The 19,607-nt window shown below is 37.1% G+C and overlaps 2 protein-coding genes across 2 annotated transcripts in view; one reads left to right on the top strand and one right to left on the bottom strand.

The window, feature by feature from the left end:
* Nucleotides 1–12,531, top strand: part of LOC149134215 (uncharacterized) — a 13,830-nt gene extending 1,299 nt beyond the window's left edge. The window contains exon 2 of the mRNA XM_089357821.1: nucleotides 10,034–12,531. Within this exon, the coding sequence (XP_089213947.1) occupies nucleotides 10,414–12,411 (1,998 nt within the window). The 5' untranslated portion in view covers nucleotides 10,034–10,413 and the 3' untranslated portion in view covers nucleotides 12,412–12,531. The remainder of the gene's footprint in view (nucleotides 1–10,033) is intronic.
* A 2,290-nt stretch (nucleotides 12,532–14,821) lies between these two features.
* LOC149134216 (uncharacterized) lies at nucleotides 14,822–15,202 on the bottom strand. Its single transcript, XM_089358203.1, has one exon. The coding sequence runs from the start codon at nucleotides 15,200–15,202 to the stop codon at nucleotides 14,822–14,824; it is 381 nt and encodes a 126-aa protein (XP_089214329.1).
* Between the last annotated feature and the right edge of the window lie 4,405 nt (nucleotides 15,203–19,607).

A 19,607-nucleotide genomic window follows, 5' to 3' on the forward strand; every position in this document is an offset into this window, starting at 1 on the left:
AATACCTTAGGAATGAGAACCCAGGTTCGAAATTTCCCCAAGACACCTGAAGAAGGCTGGATGGTACATCAGCTGAAACGTTGTGTTAACAACAAACAAGATGAGGACAACTATCCGTCGAATGTAAATAATGTAAATAAGATAGCATTGTAGTTGCAGGTGGACCCCCTTAGTCTTCTGGCAACCAGTATTTTTAGACCCAGTCCATCACTGTATATATATATATATATATACGACGGGCTTCTTTCAGTTTCCATCTAACAAATCCACTCACAAACCTTCGGTCGCTCGAGGCTATAGTAGAAGACACTTGCTCAAGGTGCAAGTACTGATCCTTTGACGACAATGAACCTTCATTTAACTAAGGTATCTTCGGCCTTGTGAGTAGCTGGTGGAGTAGCTTTCGTTGAGTAATTTTTACTTCCGAAGTTCTGCTACCTAGGAGACATATGTAGCCTGAAATTTACCAGCTCTATTCTCTCAATTTGGATTGTTATTCGCACTCATAACAACCCTAGATACTAATCATATCCTATAAAATAAATTTTTTCATCTACAGAAAGAAACTATTATTGTTCTGGAAATTTGTTTTTATGCCTACTACGGACTTAACGAAGCTTATTAATTTCCCACACCTAGATCTTTGGATCTTACAATTCCATATCACTTAAACACTTGGACAGATCACAGAGGTTACACACACAGCAACAGACAGACCGAGCCTCAACAGAAAACACGAATGAAGCAATAACACCCACCACTACACCACACAACATGACGACTAAAGACAGAGGGGAGAAATAAGCAGATACAGTGTAATACACACGCAAGAGACAAATATGCACATATCCATGATAAATATAAGAAATAGAGATATAGGAAGCGAACACATATACATACACAAACACACATTCAGTAACTTCACAGACGGCCGAAACAATATCAGCAACGCGACCAACAACAACAGAAGCAGCGGTAACAACAGCAGCAACAACGGTACGAACAACGGCAACAACAACTACCACGATGGCAGCAGCGTGAGCGAACGCACAAACACAGAGAGATACAGGAACAGTTCCAAAAGTAGGGTTCAAGGGCAACAGCAGCGACAATGGGGGAGGGAACGGGGATGAGGGGAGGGTCATAGTGCCACCAAGAACAATGACACACACACGCACACACACGCACACACAAATACAGACGCAAAGATATACGCATATAAGGATACACATCATAGAAGAACAGAATGGACTAAGCGGAGCAAGAGCACACAAGAAGACGGAAAGTGTCGCTGAAGAGGTCACAGATGTATCACAAGGATTTCCGGACAATGGACACTAGTTAGAATAAGAACAGTAATAAACGAGTAGAGAACGAATATATTGTGCACGTGTTTATTTGACAAAAACATCCCGAAATATATATATATATATATATATATATATATATATATATATATATATATATATATATATATATATATATATATATATATATATATATATAGGAGCATGTTAGTATTGCTTATGGTACCTTTCCCGGACCTTATCACATAAGTAAAATTTTACGCTAATTAAATTTTATATTTTCAAATGAAGCTCAGATATAAAAAGGATAAGCTTAAAAAGAATTTATTATATTAAATAAACAAAAACTAAAACATAACATTTAAATAAAAAAATTTAAGTAAATTTATTTTCTTTTAGAACTTTCCAAATGTATTATATCTCGCATCATTGCTGTCAATAGATAATTTAGCAACTTCTTCACAACTAATCTTTTTCAAAACAACTCTATGAACGTGGCATATTAGAATATGATGTTCAACCTTTGCTGCGTCATAGTTGATCGCGGCCAAGTTTTGAGTCTCCGCAGAACGCTAAAAGATCTTTTAGCTTCACAAGAACTGGTTGGAAACACTAAAAGTAGCTTGAGCAATCGCTCAACATTTAGAAACATGCGACCGACTTCTGGTAGCATTTCACCGAATATTCTACGATGATCCTCGAGAGATGATCCACTATGATGATTTCTATAAAAAAAAAGTATTCCGTTCCTTAAAGAAAATTCATCAAACTCTGAATACTGCATGATCACTTCAGCACAAAAATTTCCATTGAGTAAAATATTGCTCAGTTTTTCATAATCTGCTAAATCCTGGAAAAAAAATTAATCTTTCAAATTTGTTGTTGCAGTATCCATTACCTGCAAATACTATACTCTGTAATGATCCGAAACAGTGCAGTGTTGATAGTTCCTAGTATCTTTTAGGAACTTTTCCTTGCCTGGGTAGCTCCAAAGGAGAAATACCGAGTTGATAAATCTTTTTTTTTTTTTTTGCTGTATTGAACAGCTCCTGACATTTTTCTTCGCTGCGTGGATTCTTTAGCTCCTCCTTCACCAGTTTGACACTATGCAACATGCCACCTAGATTGACGGTGGTACCTTAAAAAGATTTGGTCAGTTCTTCAAGGAGAAGTAATGGAACTACAACATGCAATCCAAGAAAACTTTGGTCCGTTGAGAGACGCGTAAGAATACCATTAGCTCTGGATGTAATGTTGATGCCAAACTCATTTGTTGCCTCTTGTAAAGAAATGAGGACATCAAGAAGGGCTGCGACTGCAGAAAGTCGTGTTAGCCATCGAGTAGGGCACACAGGTTTTAAGGAGCGAGATGACGATACTTCGTTTTCATCATGTTGTGATAAATACTCATGCGATAAATACACATACACATGACATTTGAAAGAGATCGAAAAAGATGGAAATCCGTTGATGCCAAATCTGGAGAGTACGGCGGGTGTGGCAGCACTTCCCAGCCATGCGTTTGAATGGCTTCCTTGGTCATATTGGCGATATGAGGGCGGGCGTTGTCGTGCAGAACTCCATCCTGCCGATTAGGTCTTTTCTCTAGAATAGCCGTGTTGAGTCGTTCCATCTGTTTGGTTCCGTTCAAGCAATTCGTAATGGATAATCCCTTCCCAGTCCCACCATACGCACAACATCGTTTTACGCGGATGAAGATCTTGTTTCACGCGCGGTGTCGCTTGTTTACCGAGGCTAAGCCATTCCTTACGCTGCTTCATATTGATGTACAAGCACCATTTTTTGTCGCCAGTAACGATTCGGTAAAGAAATCGTTGCTTGTGTCCATGAGTTGAGCGGTGACGAGCAAGCAAACCAGCGGAGATTGTGGCTCGTTGATTTTTGTTGTTGTCACTTAAAGCATGGGGAACCCATGCTCCATACTTCTGAACCATTCCCATCGAGTGAAGATGCTTCTCTACAGCAGTGTGGTAGCATTCCATTTTCTCTGCCAGTTCCCTTGTCGTTTGACGAGAATTTTCGTGCAAATGTTGGTTTAATCGCTTTTCATCGAACTCAACTGGACGGCCAGAACAAGCTGCGTCTTTGAGGTCAAATTTTCCATTTTTGAACTTGACATACCAATCACGAGTGGTTCTTTCAGCTATGGCACCCTCCCCATACACAGCAAAAATGTTGTAAATAGCTTTTATGGCCTTAGAACCTTGATTAAAAGCAAAACGGAGGTGTCGAAAATGCTCGTTTTTCTTAACTTGACATTCCATTTTTATGATCTGAAAATAAAAAAAAATTAACTAAAATTAAGTAGAAAAAAACGAAATAGATTCCAAAATTATTCAAAAATAGAATTCTTGGAAAAAAATGGATTCCCAAATTTAAAAACGCAATAAATTCCAAAATTTAAAAAAGCCGTGGTAACTTAGTTGCCAACCCAATACATTGTAGATTCCTAAAACATCTTTAATTTCAAAATAATCAGTCACATGACGAACACAAATGACCTCCTTCTCCTTATCCTGAATATCTTATGTACCATCAATAATTATTCCAAACCGCTTAAATTCTTAGTTAATTTTCTTTGTTATGCCTTTCAAAACCATATAGTTCATTGTTTTTAAAATATCATTCTGGATTTCAGCACTGGTGTAGCTGTGTTTTTGATCACTGTAGTTTGAATATCGTTCAAAGTGGTATTTGCTTTACCTTGAATTAGGCCTAACGATAACAAGCTACCTCACACTGTGTCCAACGAATCCTCCAAATCTGACTTCGATTGGAAAATGCTCCGCTTTCCAGCCTGCGTTTCCATATTCCTCCAGAAGGTTTACATAACAGTCAATCTTTCGAGCCCGAGCGGCGTCCATGTTATCTTCATGAGAGACTGTTAACTCGACTTTCTTTCTTTCACACCACATTATAATATCCGTTTGTTTTTTTCGTAACTGGGATGGGAAAGAATCCTTGGCACCCTGGTAAATCTGTAGCCACCTCCCAATAGCTGTTCCACTTTTCATCGCTCACAGAAAGTTACTTCTTGAAACAGATCTGTTGACTTGAGCGCACGAAGGTATTGAAATCTCTGGCTGGTTCTTTCAATGTTTTTTTTTTCTTTCCACTGCTGATGAGAGCAATTTGGTTCTTTATAGCATTAAAGATAACCTTAAGGACCAGGTTGTGTCTCCATGTATATCTATTCAATGCCAGGGAACTGTTGGAAAGAATATGTTTCAGTGTTCCGACTTCTCCGCATTTGCATATTTCATTTACAAGATTTGTAGGTGATGGCAAGATATCATAGGATGAACGAATCAGAAGACTTAGCCATATCTCATTCCAACTTATTTTTTTCTCAACGACATGTTCCTCCCATTTCGTCAGCTGTCGTTGAGCGCACTGGATCAAACGAATCTCTCTTCTTTCTGTTTCCCTTGTTTTGACACTGTTGCTAACAACAGATCTGAGTTCTCTCCGCATCGTACTTGCAAACGGTCTGAACTGATCTGTACCAAATCCAAGTCCTTTTGATGAATTTGCGTTGCACCCACCATATCTCGGTGTGTAAGTGAAGACAGAATGTCATCAGTCTCTGATTTCCACTTCCTGGCTGCTTTTACATCTGGTGGATTACGCCTGATTTCTATGTCCTTCGACTCTCTCAGCATCATCACTGTTCGTACCCTAGTTTATAAATTTCGACTATTGACGCCAGTGGTATCTGCAACGAACTTCTTTACGATAGAGAGCTGAACTGTTCAATATCCGAGTGGCGGCAAGATCAGGTGAGTATGGTGGATGATAGAGAACTTCCAACTCCAACTCCTGTAGTTTCGCCAATGTCATTTTTACGATGTGTGGTCTGGCGTTGTCTTGCAATAAAATAGGAGTGGATCTGTTGACTGATCTAGGTTGGGTTTTTTTAAGTTTCTGCATCATTTGGTCCAGTTGGCTGCAGTATACTTCAGCCGAGATTGATGAGCCGGGTTTAATGAAATCATAATGAATCACACCTGTGTCAGACCACAAAACACACATCATCAACATTTTTGATGAATTTTTGGGCTGTGTTTTGGTGACTTGTCTTTGTCCAGCCATTGTACTGAACGTTTACGGTTGTTGTATTGGATCCATTTCTCATCACATGTTACAATTCGATTCAAAAAGGATTTATTTTTGTGACGAGAAAGTAGCATAATGCAGGCTTCCAAACGTTGCTGTATTTGATTTTCATTGAGTTCATGTGGAACTCACTTATCCAACTTTTTCACTTTACCAATTTGTTAGCCTGCTAACATGAAACAACAACGATAATTCACGGGCACTTTGAGATGGATTTCATTCGACAGTGGCTTTCAGTTCGTCATTATCCACCTTTGTTTCTGGTCGACCGCGCACATTTGTGAGGTCAAAGTTACCAGAACGAAATTTTGCAAACCACTTTGATACTGTCTGCTGTGGAATAACATTAGAATGAAATATTCCATTAATATTCTGAGCTATCTTTGATGCTGTATTTCAAAACTGTACGAATTCCCAACTTATCTATCTCTAAACAAAAATAGCAAAAAACGATTTTATAAATATTTTATAAAGCGTAAAATTAGTTAGAATATATATATATATATATATATATATAGAGAGAGAGAGAGAGAGAGAGAGAGAGAGAGAGAGAGAGAGAAATAATAAAAATAGTGTAAAAATCATTAATGATTTATACCATAAGTGGTCAGCGTGAAAATAAAACCTCAAAGGTATATTTTATAAATAATTTATAACAAGGGCTTGGCTTGTGCTTCACCACGCACTGAAAAATAGACGTCAAGAGACACTATTACCACCATAAATTCTCCGAGAGAAACACACTACATAAAAGTCTAGCAAAAGAAATAAAATGAATCAAAACTTCGGTTAACCGCGTACTTAAGCCCGAAACACGATCGTGTACGCGGTTAATCGAAGTTTTGATTCATATTCTTTCTTTTGCTAGACTTTTATGTAGTGCGTTTCCCTCGGAGAATTTATGGTGGTAACAGTGTCTCTTGGCGTCTATTTTTCAGTGAGTGGTGAGGTACAAGCCAAGCTCTTGTTATAATTATATATATACGTGTGTGTGTGTGTGTGTGTGTGTGTGTGTGTGTGTGTGTGTGTGTGTGTGTGTGTGTGTGTGTGTGTATGCAGAGGGAAACATACACACATATACTAAAACTATGGAAGCTTTTAGGTCCCCTTTTTGTACTGCGTGTTAATTTAGAAAAATGGAAATTGGAAAGATTGGAGAGAGAATAGAATGATGGACTGATTGGTTTACTATTTGATATTCTTGTTGTTACAGCGAAGTTAATAATAAAAAAATTGTAATACGTAGATCCCACAAGATATTTACCGTTAATCTGACCGGTATCGATGAAGCCGAATAAACCTTAAAGCTACAGATAATGGATCCCGTCTTTGGTCAGTGCAAATCCTGCGAACGCTTTGGGACAGATATATCTGAAAATCCCAGTGTATCCAGATTCTCCTTTAAGCATGTACTAACAAAACCTAGTGCTCCAATTATTATTGATATTAATATGAATTCATAGTCTGGATATAGAAGCTGGAGGTTTCGAAGTAGTTGTCCATAGATATCCACTTTTTCTTTGATTTTCAAAGAAATATTTATATCTGCAGGGCAGCTGACCTCTATGATGGTACACACCTTTGCTCCTCTGTCCCAAACAAGAATATCCGGCCTGTTATGTTTACATTTGACAGAAGTTTTGATGGGTATATTCCACCAGTATTCCTTGAATTGGTGTTTAAGTATGTATGTATGTATGTCATTATTCACTTTATTTCAAGATTTCTTGCCAACAGAGAAAGAACCGGTTTCTAACCTAGATCCAAGGTTTCTTCATTGCAATTTCATCATCAACAACGGAGTATTTTTGCTTGTTTGTATGTATGCATGTATGTATGTATGTATGTATGTATGTATGTATGTATGTATGTATGTATGTATGGCGTGGATTTCATGCTCTCAAAGCAGCTACAGTCAGGTCCGTTTGGATGAGAACCACAGGGACCAAGATTCATTGCTCCCTTATTCAAAGTCGCCTCGAAGATGAAATGTAGTTACCTCAAATGTTATGCACCAATGAATAGCAGTGATGAAGAAATAAGAAATAAAAGATTGTTGTTTTATGAAAAACTGCAAGCCGTGTTGAGCAAGTTCAAAGAACTGAAAATAAAAGATGCCGACATTGATCAGCGATTTCAACACAAATATTAACTCAGAATATCTTGGATACGAATTGACGATAAATAAACAGAGTAGGAGTAAATATGAGTGAGGATGGTGAAAAGAAAGCAAATCTCAAACAACCTGTTAATTAGAGGAAACGTGTTCCCACACAAAAAGATCGATAAAGCAAACTGTATTTCATCAGGCAGAATTACATAAATCTGATTGACAATTTCTTCATCGCTCGCAAGTTCAAATGATCGATGACGCTACAATGAAGAAAGGTGTTGATGTGATATCTGACTACCATCTCTTTATTTCTCACATGAAACTAAAACTGAAGAAACGCACGGACTCCAGGCTATCAGAAAAAGATCAGCTTCAATCCTTTGCAGGCTCAGAACTGCGTTTAATAACAAGCTTTAAATCCTCGGTCAAATCGCGATACAGATGACCTTCACTCTGAATAGAAAGCTACAAAGAAGTTGCAATTTTCACATATGGGAAAATCATTGGAGGGATAAAACAACAGCTCGAGGAATGGATGTCTATGCAAATATTATCAAATATTCTTTTCTACTCTAGGCACAAGGCCCGAAATTTTGGGGGAGGGGGCCAGTCGATTAGGTCGACCCTAGTACGCAAGTGGTATTTAATTCATCGATCCCGAAAGGATTAAAGCAAAGTCAACCTCGGCGGAATTTGAACTCAGAACGTAAAGACAGACAAAATAACGCTAAGCATTTCGCTCGGCTTGCTAACGTTTCTCCCAGCTCACAGCCTTCAATAATATCAAATATTGAGACCGGAAAGCTTTAAAAACCATTGCCAACCAAGCAAGAAATGCTAAAGCCATTGTCAAAAACTCATACTTCAGGGTTAATAAATAAGTTAAGGGCAGCATCTGAGCAATCATGCGCAAGTACAGTGATGACCTGACAGTAAAAGCTGCTGCTACGAGAGACAGCGTGTAGGACCTTTATTATATCACAAGGAAGTGAGTGCTAAATGGTGAAGAAACGGTTCCTCTGTTCTCTGTCATTAACAGAGCAATTATTCTCGATTATTTGCCACCCAGGTAATATGGTCGTTGATAATGGACCTGCTGCGGAAGAGTTAGGCATAATATATTGAAGAACTGCCAAGCAGATCAGTACCAGCAAACCCTCTAGACATACCAGTAGCTGGAGAGAACTTACCCATAAGCTGTAAAACAACCAAACTAGATTGAAATCCGAAAAGCTGTATCTTATCTAACGATCAACAAAGCAGACTACATCTACGTCAGATTATCTGGAAGAGGAATTCTTCACCGATAAGAGAGAAGACTATCTTGTGAATCTCCCAACGAAAAATTTCAGTGAATACCAAAACCATCGTGGAATAATACTGCGGTCAGACCCTGAGATAGTTTTCAAACAGGGTGTTGCGAGATTTCCTATAATGGAAGATTGACAAAAAGACTTCACAATGAACCCCGGAGACCGCCGAGGATGTCTTATTTTTCTTGTTAGAAATTGATTGAGTAATGAATATTTCAACAGTAGAAACAGACTAGATCAGAATTTAGAGAGCCATATGGAACCGGCTTAACTTAAGGACCTTGATTACGCAGATATCTTTATATCGCTTCAGTCTGTATCAGATGTAAGAGAAGGTGAACACTGTCGGTAACATTTTTGCACAAGTTAGACTAAACGTTCAAAGCGACAAGAAAACTTTTGATACGCAATGCTACCGCGGAAAAATCGGTACATAATAAGAATGACCCTCTTAAGTAAATTGCCAGCTTTACATATCTGGGTAGCATCATTGACCATCAGCATCAATCAGCATCTAGGTGAAACTGGAAGTAAAGCTAAGTTTGAAAGAGCGTGAGTCGCATTGCTCTAGTGAAATAATATCTGAAAGTCGAGACCCATCTCTCAAGAACACTAAGATCCGCATCTATCATTCAAAGTTATTCCTATTGTGTGGAACTGAGACGTGGAGGTATACAAAACCAGCCTATAAAAGATCCAGACATTCATCAGCTTCATCAGGGAGAATACTCAGTCTGTTGACCAAAGAAGATTAGCGGCATGGCCTTATGGGTGTAAAGCCATTAGAACCTCGTTGCAGCGGAATTCAAAGAAAGAAAATGGTGATTGATTGGACTCCATCAAAAAGAGCTAGTACAATGTCAACGTCACCTAGTAGTCTTTCTGTCACCAGACGTTGTACAGGAATACTAAGGAACTCCTAACAGAGTGACTTGAAGAACAAAGTGAGAGTTAATTGGAACTGGGATCAATTAGAGAGAAAGGCCTAATACAGAGATACGTGAAAGAAGATGCCCTTGGAGCGTAGTAGCAAGGGCCTGATTGATACCTATATATTGAGAGAGAGGAAGACAGAGATTTTAGATTTATTTAAAAACGTACTTAAAAATAAATTCTATAAATGTATGCGCATAATATCCTAATAAATGTTTCTTCTTTTACAGATACGTGTAGAATCTTCGGATATTCGTTCGACCAACAAGTAGTGAGATAAAGCTAATTTATAATCTTCAACTGTAAGCCTAGAATTTAACCATTAAATTTGATATATTTCTACTTCCAAAATTGCATTGAAGGCTTTCCGCTTTTTACAACAGAGGTACATTTAAATTTTATGTTCTCGAAACATATAGCATTACTGCTACAATATAGATTTCTTTTTATGATTAGTATAATTACAATTTTTTATGATTAGTATAATATTTAATGCGATTTCAAAAAAACTGCTAAATAAAAAAAAAAAAACGTAAATTAATTTCTAATTGTAAAAATTAGATAGAACATCTGGTATCTATTCTTAGATATTCTTATTAAACGATTTGAAATGGAAAGTTTTTTTCAATTCCTTATGGTTTCTCTAATACCATTCCAAAATCTTACATCAGCACAATTATCAGCGAACAACAGCAACGAAGACATTCCATCATGTCCTCCAGCCTTGTGTTCTAAAACTCCCCCACATGAACGCTGTTCATGCCACCAGGACTGTTTCCTCTACAATGAATGTTGTTCTGACATGAGTAATAACACCACATCTGAACACAAAGAACCCTATCCATCAATATATTACAGTTGTAGAAAGGCTAATGACTCTTATTATTATCAGTTTGACCGCTGTCCTCCCAACCATGACATTACGGAGTTTGTAAGCAACTGTGAAAATCCTAACTCAGAGGATCAACTGCAAAACATACCTGCTTTTGGTAAAACAAGTAAAAAATTATATAGGAACTTATATTGTGCCTTGTGTCATGGAGAAGAATTCATTTTATGGAATCTCAGGTTTGACTGCCATGAAAGTGGAAATGTAAACCTTGAAAAGCTATCAGATTTTGTCGAAGATCATATGTGCAATAAAAAGTTAGAAATTCCCTCAAAGGATTTAGATCAATATCTCTTTCCTTGCAATCCATATATTTCTAGATGTCCTGAACATAACAATTATACGGAGCTCGAAGTTGCATGCGAATATGAGCCCATGGCGTTAGTAGAAAGTGACTCAAAATTATTCAGAAACAGTCATTGTGTTGCATGTCATGGACTTAAAGAAATTTATGATTGGTGTAAAAAGAGAGGGGCTGTAAACGATTTTATACAACTGCCTTCATTAAGTATCCTTTTCGATTATCGTACCAATGTATTTGTAATATATGATATGAAGTCCAGCAACCGAAATGTTGAGAAATTGCCCTCTTGTCTAAAAAACTCCGTCTTTGATATAAATACACAGCAATGTCGACAAGTTGTCTATAATTCTCCATTAAACTGTACGGCAACAAGATTGAACAAATCTGAGTATTACATCACTAATGATGGTCGTCTCTACTTAAATAATACCCAACGTTTGCTGAACCAATCAGAATTCATTCAAGATTCTGACGGTATAATAAGTATCTGTATAAAGAATGGTGGCAGTGGTATATCAAAATATTCCATTGCTGAGGGCTATATCACATTAGTAGGACTAATAATCTCTATTCCAGCTCTAGCAATCACCATTATAGTCTATCTCTGTATACCTGATCTCTGTACCTTACCAGGTAAATTACTCATTAGTCTTTTGTCAGCACTGTTTGTAGCTGAGCTTCTCTTTCTTATCTCATCACAAGTCACTAAATCTACAGTGCTATGTACATCTTTAGCTATTATGATGCATTATTTGTTTTTAGCAACTTTCTTCTGGATGAATGTCATGTCATTTGATGCCTGGTACACTTTCTCAGGATTTAAACAACTTCGGAGTTCAGGAAAAGGTACTAAGAGACTTGTATTGTATTCTTTGTATGGCTGGATCTGTCCAGTTGTAATTGTAACTATTTCACTGATATTTGAGTACACACCTGGAAATCATGGACTTTCTCCGGAATATGGAAATGGTGTTTGCTGGATTACAAACGGAAAAGGTCTGCTGTGGCTATTTGCAACCCCTGTAATGATTATTTTATGTCTTAATATATTGGCATTTATCCTTACCTCTAGAGGGCTATATATGGCCAGGAAATTTTCATCGAAATATTTACGTAAACGCAATAAACTGGAATTCCTCATTTACATAAAACTCTGCTTCGTCATGGGACTAACATGGATATTCGCATTCTTCTATACATTTACAAGAATTGATGAATTTTCTCTATTATTTTGTATTTTAAACTCATTTACTGGACTGTTCATTTGCCTCTCGTTCCTCCTCACGAAAATCGTCTGCCGTAGACTGCTGAAAAAAATGCATAAGTTTCAAAAGCGCCCTCCTACCAGATCCATGGCTTTATCTTCAACTTCCTCTAAAACACTAATGACGGACACATTTAGTCAGATTCCTTAAGGTAGAGCATATATGTATCTCTCTCTGAAAGAAACTGATCCCATCTATCTTTCAATATCAAGATTCCTAATTTTCTGTTGCTTCTACAAATAATATCATATGTGCGTGTATGTGTGTGTGTGTGCGTGTAAACATGTATGCATACATACATACATATCTATGAATGTGTGTATGTATATATATATATATGTATATATATATATATATATATATATATATATATATATATATATATATATATATATATATATATATATATATATATATATATATATATATATATATATATATATATACATATATATATATATATATATATATATATATACATACATACATACATACATATATATATATATATATATATATATATATATATATATATATATATATATATATATATATATATCAGGTCATCCCATAAGTTCTGTCCGATTTTACCTTTATTAAAATTGAATGAAATTTATTAGCATTTTAGAATGTCTCATGGAATTAAAAATTATTTTTATGCATTTGTGTACATTTAAACTAATTAAATATTATTTTACAGAATAATAGAATTTTAAATTTCTTTGATTAAAACCCTTTCTAACATGGAAATATCCAAAGAGCATTTAAGGCACATAATGCTTTATGAGTACAAAAAAGGAAACTCTGCAGCCGAAGCGACTCGAAACATACACTCAGTTTATGGGAAAGAATGCTTGAATGAAAGAACTTGCAGAAGATGGTTTGCAAAATTCAGAAGTGGAGATTTCAGCCTTGAAGATGAAGATTGAACAGGACGTCCATTTGAGTTTGATGGTAAGCTCCTTGGGGCATTACTTGAAGAAAATCCTGCTTAATCAGTTGAAGAATTGGCAATAAAGCTTAGTTCAAACCATACAACTGTTCATCGTCATCTTCAACAACTTGGAAAGGTTCCTAAACTTGGAAAATGGGTGCCAGATGAATTGTCCGAAAGCAACTGAAAATCCCGAGTTGACATCTGCGCTTCTCTCTATTGATAATTAAATTTCAATTAAATATAACATTTGATCACTTGTTTATTTATTCAAAATTCGGACAGAACTTATGGGATGACCTGAAATTTACTTATCTACACATACATATATGTGTTTGTGTGTGTGTGTGTGTGTGCGCGCGCCTTTGTGTGTGTGTGTGTGTGTGTGTGTGTGTGTGTGTGTGTGTGTGTGTGTGTGTGTGTGTGTATGTGTGTAGAAGCTGAGGTTTCTTGAATCACTTCACGTTACAATTATTCCGATGATTCAGGCAAAAACGCAACGTAACAATATATGGGCAAAAAAACGCTTGTAAACACACCGAAATATAGATATTCATTGGGATTCTATTACCTGGCAAAAAGCATTACATTTAATCTTAATATGTACGATATATATTTATATATTTATCTCTTCACAATACCATCGAATGACAATTTCCGTTTAGATAAATAAAATCATGGCCTTCTTCAGGATGTGAAAAATCCTGAAAGATTGTCATATAATGGAAATGATGTTTATTTCAAGTTGCTAATGAATATTTTTGCTTACATATTGCCATGCTGTTTTCCTATGTCAACTGTTGGAATAGTCGGCAATATGAAAGTCATAGTTGCAATCCAAAAATGTTTACATTTGCACAAAACATATATACTCTAGGCATTACATACTTTTTTCTTCGTATACATATGAGCGTGTGTGCGTGCGTGCGTCCGAGTTAGTGGCTTTATTTATGTTTTCTTCAAAATAAAATACATTTCTAAATGCACGTGTATCCATTTTGTTATTTCTTTTCCCAGTTTTAATTTGCTATGTTTTAAATGTCGCCCACTTGTAGCTCCTCACCCTTGAGGAATTCGGTGACAGCAGTATTGTTGCACATAAATCCCCTACAAAAATTGCCTGTCTATGGGCGCCATCCGTCTCCTTATTGGATCATGAGCTCTTATTATTAGATAGAATTATGGAGTTAATTATGGAGCTCTCTCTCACTCTCTCTCTCTCTCTCTCTCTCTCTCTCTATATATATATATATATATATATATATATATATATATATATATCAAGTCGTCAGCGACCGAACTGGTAACATCACCACACTTACTTGGTGACGAATGACATTTCTGACACTCTGCGGAGTGAAAACAACCTACTAAAGGCTAGACGAACTCAGAAAAATCAACGGTCAATAAGTATTGTGTACATATGTTCGAGTATGCTATATGTATTTGTATAATTAATGGCAGGCTCTCAGTTATTTAAATGAAGCATAGAAGAAATAAGTAATATTCACAACTTCGATGACTAAGACAGCAGGCCAAGAAAGGGGAGGACAACTGATGCAAGTAGTAACGCTTTTTTTTTTTTTTTTTTTTGGTGGGGAGGCAGCAGTGATAGTAACGTCACCATTATGCTGCAACATTCAGAAGGAATGTTTTCCCAGTTCCAACAGGTGCGTCTAAGAAGCTGATTCCGCCAGTGTGTGTGTAGATGTTTCCGAGGACGAAATTGTATACGTCTGCTTGATTGGAATTCAGAAGGGGCTCGTTTTCAGCAATGTACTGTTTGAGTCTGTGGATGTTATAGGATGTTTCTCTGAGAATGAGGCGATTGGGACAGGCGTCTTCATTTCTGTCTGGAGTGTTGAGAGAATAAGCGTCCAATCGCTGACGTCCAATTGCTATAACTAAGTCTTCCAAGAGAAGAAGCCTTCCATTGTAAATGGCTGGGCTAGTGGGACTGTCAACGCTTCCTGTGATTTGGCGAGTCTGCAAAATGTCATGGCACATTGAGTCTTAGTATTTATTCCAAAGTGAATGTGCGTCTGTCAGGTTGCAGAAAACCCGCATTATTGCGAAAAGGTGTCGGAGCTTGTGCGGAGAAAGACACAGAGAGGCCTCTCCAAGTGCATTATCATATTGATTATCTGTATCCGTTTGGAGCAAGTATCTTTGAAATTGCCACATAAGTGGCCGTCCATTGTGCGAAGGTCGTCGAAGGAGGTTGGTCATTTAATGACATGAAGTAATAACTGTAGATGGAAGAATTCGGAATTCAGGGTGTTAACTGAATAGACGCGTCTGATTGTGTCGCCTTTGTACACGGCTGGATGCAGTTGTGTAGGCCGGCCTTGTTTTCGTCGGTGAATTCTACATTGATGAGTGCATGAAATATTTTTCAGAGCATCATGTTGTAGGGTACGACCCACCGATTGTCAAGCAAAGATTCTTGGTTATGACCTTTTGATGGTTGCTGTGTAAGGGAGACAATCAATTTCTGACTGGTACTTCGCAAAGTACAGACTTTCTAACCCTAGAAGGTCTGTACTTCTGACTCCATACTATTCCATAAGTGAAGAATTTAAATAGTGTAGAGCCATCTTTGAAACATAAGTGATGTATTTGCCAAGCTTGAACGAAATCGGAAGAAAAATATTGATTTTACGTGAGATCAAGTAATGGTCGGTCACATATATATATATGCGCGCACACACACACACACATACGTCTTCTGTCTTATATATTATAGATATATACATGCAGAAGGACCCGATTTCACTCGGGTTTATAAACTCATAGCCTTAACACAGATAGGTAAATAGATAGATACATAGGTAGATAGACAGACAGACAGATATAGCGGCACAACTACAGATGTGTACCTCACCTGAATTTGTTGCCACATAAATTCCAGAAAAATGTATACTTTTAAACGAAATTTTCGGCAAATACCTCTTAGATGCTGTGGATGAAGTGTATATAAGGATTTATGGGAAATAATTTTTCCGAGGGGTGGGTAAAGGAATTTCGGAAAATTCACACGATCCGATTTTTCCCTCATAACTTTCAAGAAAATGGATATCTTTTAATGAAATTTTACACAAATACCTTTCAAATGGAATAGATTACGATTATAAAGAAATATGTGGGGAAAATTTATTCCAGGGTGGTGGGGAGAGGAGTTTCGAAAAAAACAGAGCTTCGGATAAAAAAACCAAATAAGTTGCAGGAACTCCGTTTTGATGGGAATTTTTAACCACAGCCTTCGAAAGAAAAAGTTTTTAAAATTTCTTTTGTACAACTTCCCCCCCCCCCCCACACACACACACACACACCACCACCACCACCACCACCACCACTCCCATCCCCATCATCCCACTCCGGACCGATTTTGGCCAATTTTTTTTTTGCACTTCAAAGCCATGGCAGGAGCCTTTTCGGTGAAAAATATTCTTAAAATTGTTATTATTTTCAGAGGAAAAAATGAGTGATTTAAGGGAGACTTAGCTGTCGTTTCTAGCACACCCTAAGACAACCCTCCTCGTTTCTTTCTCACTGTCGAATGTATTGAAATTTTTCAATATGTTTCTCCCCATAAATACATTTATATGCTATAAAATAAATGTGAAAAATTATGATTATTTTGAAACCTCACTCTCTGCCCCCGATTGTTTCTGTTTCTAATTTAAAACATTGGAGAGCCTGATAAGGTCCTTTTGTCACATATTTCAACTGCTAAAGGCAAATACACTGCAGTTACCGTGGAGAAAAATCTCTCTTATGGTAAAAAGGTGTGAAAACACCCAGCTTGTTCAGTGTCGCCATCTCTCAGGAATCTCAAACATCGATGGTTCGAGTTTTTTTTACTCTTGTCAAGAGATGTACTTAGGAGAGGCAACTCTGAACGAACTTGATAAAGGCTACGTTCCATCTGGAACACACAAGACTACAAAAGTCATCAGTGCCTACGCGCATTAATATTCTGCCTTTGAAAACTGTTGAAAAGCAGACTGAGCTCTCTATCAAGTTGGACACTGCGCTCAACACTGTCGATATCAAGGATGACACAGAATTATCTTGGAAGGTTATGCGTGATGCAATCCACTCTGCATCTGTAGAGGTTCTTGGACTTCCTGTTTGTAGATATCAAGATTGGTTCAACGATAACAACACAGATGTCCAACAGTTGATAGATAAAATGCACAGCTCTCAGAGAACTTGGATAAATGATAAGAGCTCATCCAGAAAAAAGAATGCCTACAAGAAATGCAGAGGCCAGGTCCAACATTCTCGGAGACAGATGAAGGAGGCTTGGTGGTCTTTCAAGGCTACTGAACTCCAAGAAACTACAGACAGAAAGGATTCTAAAGCCTTTTATGATGGCCTCAAGAAAGTGTATGGTCCTCAAGAGCACAGTGTTACTCCTATATTTTTCATCGAATAGAGAGACACTCCTGACAAATCTGACATCTTGAAATGATGGAAAGATCGCCTTGAAGCCGTGTTGAACTCCACCTCAGTCACTATTGACGACGTCATAATGTCTACTCCACAGCACACAGTAATAGCGGAACTGTCTCTGGAGTCAACTTTTCTGGAAGTGGTAAATTCTATTAAACAGATCTCCTCTAGTAAAGCACCTGGCAGGGATGCTACCCCTTCTGAAATTTACAAACATGGTGGACAGAAGCGTTTTAAGGAACTGCATGACCTCTTCATAAACATCTGAAAGGTAGGCCATGTACAACAGGATTCAAGAATGCCTCAATTCAACATCTGTGTAAGGCAAAAAGCAACAGAAGTGTCTGTGATAATCATCGTAGAATATCGCTTTTGTCTATTGCTGATTAGATTGTTGCTCGACTCATTCTTGACAGGATCATCAAAGACGTTGTAAATGATATCTATCCAGAATCACAGTGCGGGTTTCGCTCTGGTCGTGGCACTATCGACATGATCTTCTCCCTCCGACAGGTCATGGAGAAGACACGTGCGAAAAATCAAGAGTTGTTCTTGATATTCGTTGACCATACTAAGACCTTCGACACTATTAACCAGCAAGCACTATGGAAAGTTCTGAAAAAGCTTGGTATACCTGACAAGATGTTGAATGGTATCATCTCCTTCATCCAAATGAACTGAGACAACGTTGACTTTAGTATTCTGTCCAGCAATCTGGAGAAAATTTTGTTTTGAACTCATAACCTGACTTAATTGTATGGTTTATATATTCACCCATCCTAAATCATTTTGTTAAGGAATATGTATAGAGTGAAACACAGGAAAAAATAAATGGGATATCTGTAACGTTTGGGTAGGGAAGGCTACTGTTTTTCGATGAACATCAGCAATGAGAACTTTGTGGAATACACACTGTGGAGAACTAAAGCTGATTCGAGTATGCATTATAAAAGGTAAATTAATCTTATTAAATACCATTATTCAACACAGTTCGCTAATTCTTATATCCTTTCAGATCACTTCCTCGAATAATCTTTATAGATAATCTTTTGAAATCTATCCCATTTTTTACTCGTGAAAGCTGCTATTAGTGTGGCATCTTCCATTAATTATTATCCTCTGTTGTGTTTGTTTGGTCTCTATACATTTAATAACGCATTGATTTTATTAACAGTGATTTATTTATGGTACATTATATTTTGTTTCATACATTGTGCACTATACACATACATACATATATAGAGTGGGGAGCGATACAGAAGAGCACAATTAGACTTGACGTATACATATATACATATACATGTGTGTGTGCGCGCACGTGTGTGTGTTTATATACAGCTACACATAGACTCATATACCTACTGGTATTCAGAGAAATAAGCTCACACACACATACACACCCACATACATACATACATACATACATACATACACACACACACACACACACATATATATATATATATATATATATATATATATATAGAGAGAGAGAGAGAGAGAGAGAGAGAGAGAGAGAGAGATAAAACACGATTTATTCGTGATGAGAGTTGTTCGAAAACCGAGATGCTACTGTATTAAATGAATATGAGAAAGACGGGAGATAAAGTTCGATTTATGCGTGATCAGAGTTGTTCGAAAACCAAGGTTCTACTGTATATATTTACATGGAGCATAAAAAATATAGAATACTACAAAGAGAATACATAATTTCTTAACTCGACAGCTGTTTCAGGACCACCAGTGGTGCTCCTTTTCACTAAATTGGCCTCATCATTACCTTCCCCTTTTTGACTGTTTACTGGTTGCATACCCAAGTCTTTTGCACATTTCATCTGAAAATTATGAATATCACGATTATTACACAAATCCGAATTTCCTGAAACAGCTGTCGAGTTAAGAAATTATATATTCTCTTCTGAGTATCTTCTATTTTTTGTTCCTTATAGAAATA

Source organism: Octopus bimaculoides, chromosome 9, assembly GCF_046866305.1.
Source record: "Octopus bimaculoides isolate indiv1 chromosome 9, ASM4686630v1, whole genome shotgun sequence".
In the NCBI taxonomy this organism is placed as follows: Eukaryota; Metazoa; Mollusca; class Cephalopoda; order Octopoda; family Octopodidae; genus Octopus; species Octopus bimaculoides.

Bases quoted from the DNA above. Each gene is read 5' to 3' on its own strand.
- LOC149134216 (XM_089358203.1), bottom strand. From the start codon at position 15,202: ATGTGCCATGACATTTTGCAGACTCGCCAAATCACAGGAAGCGTTGAC.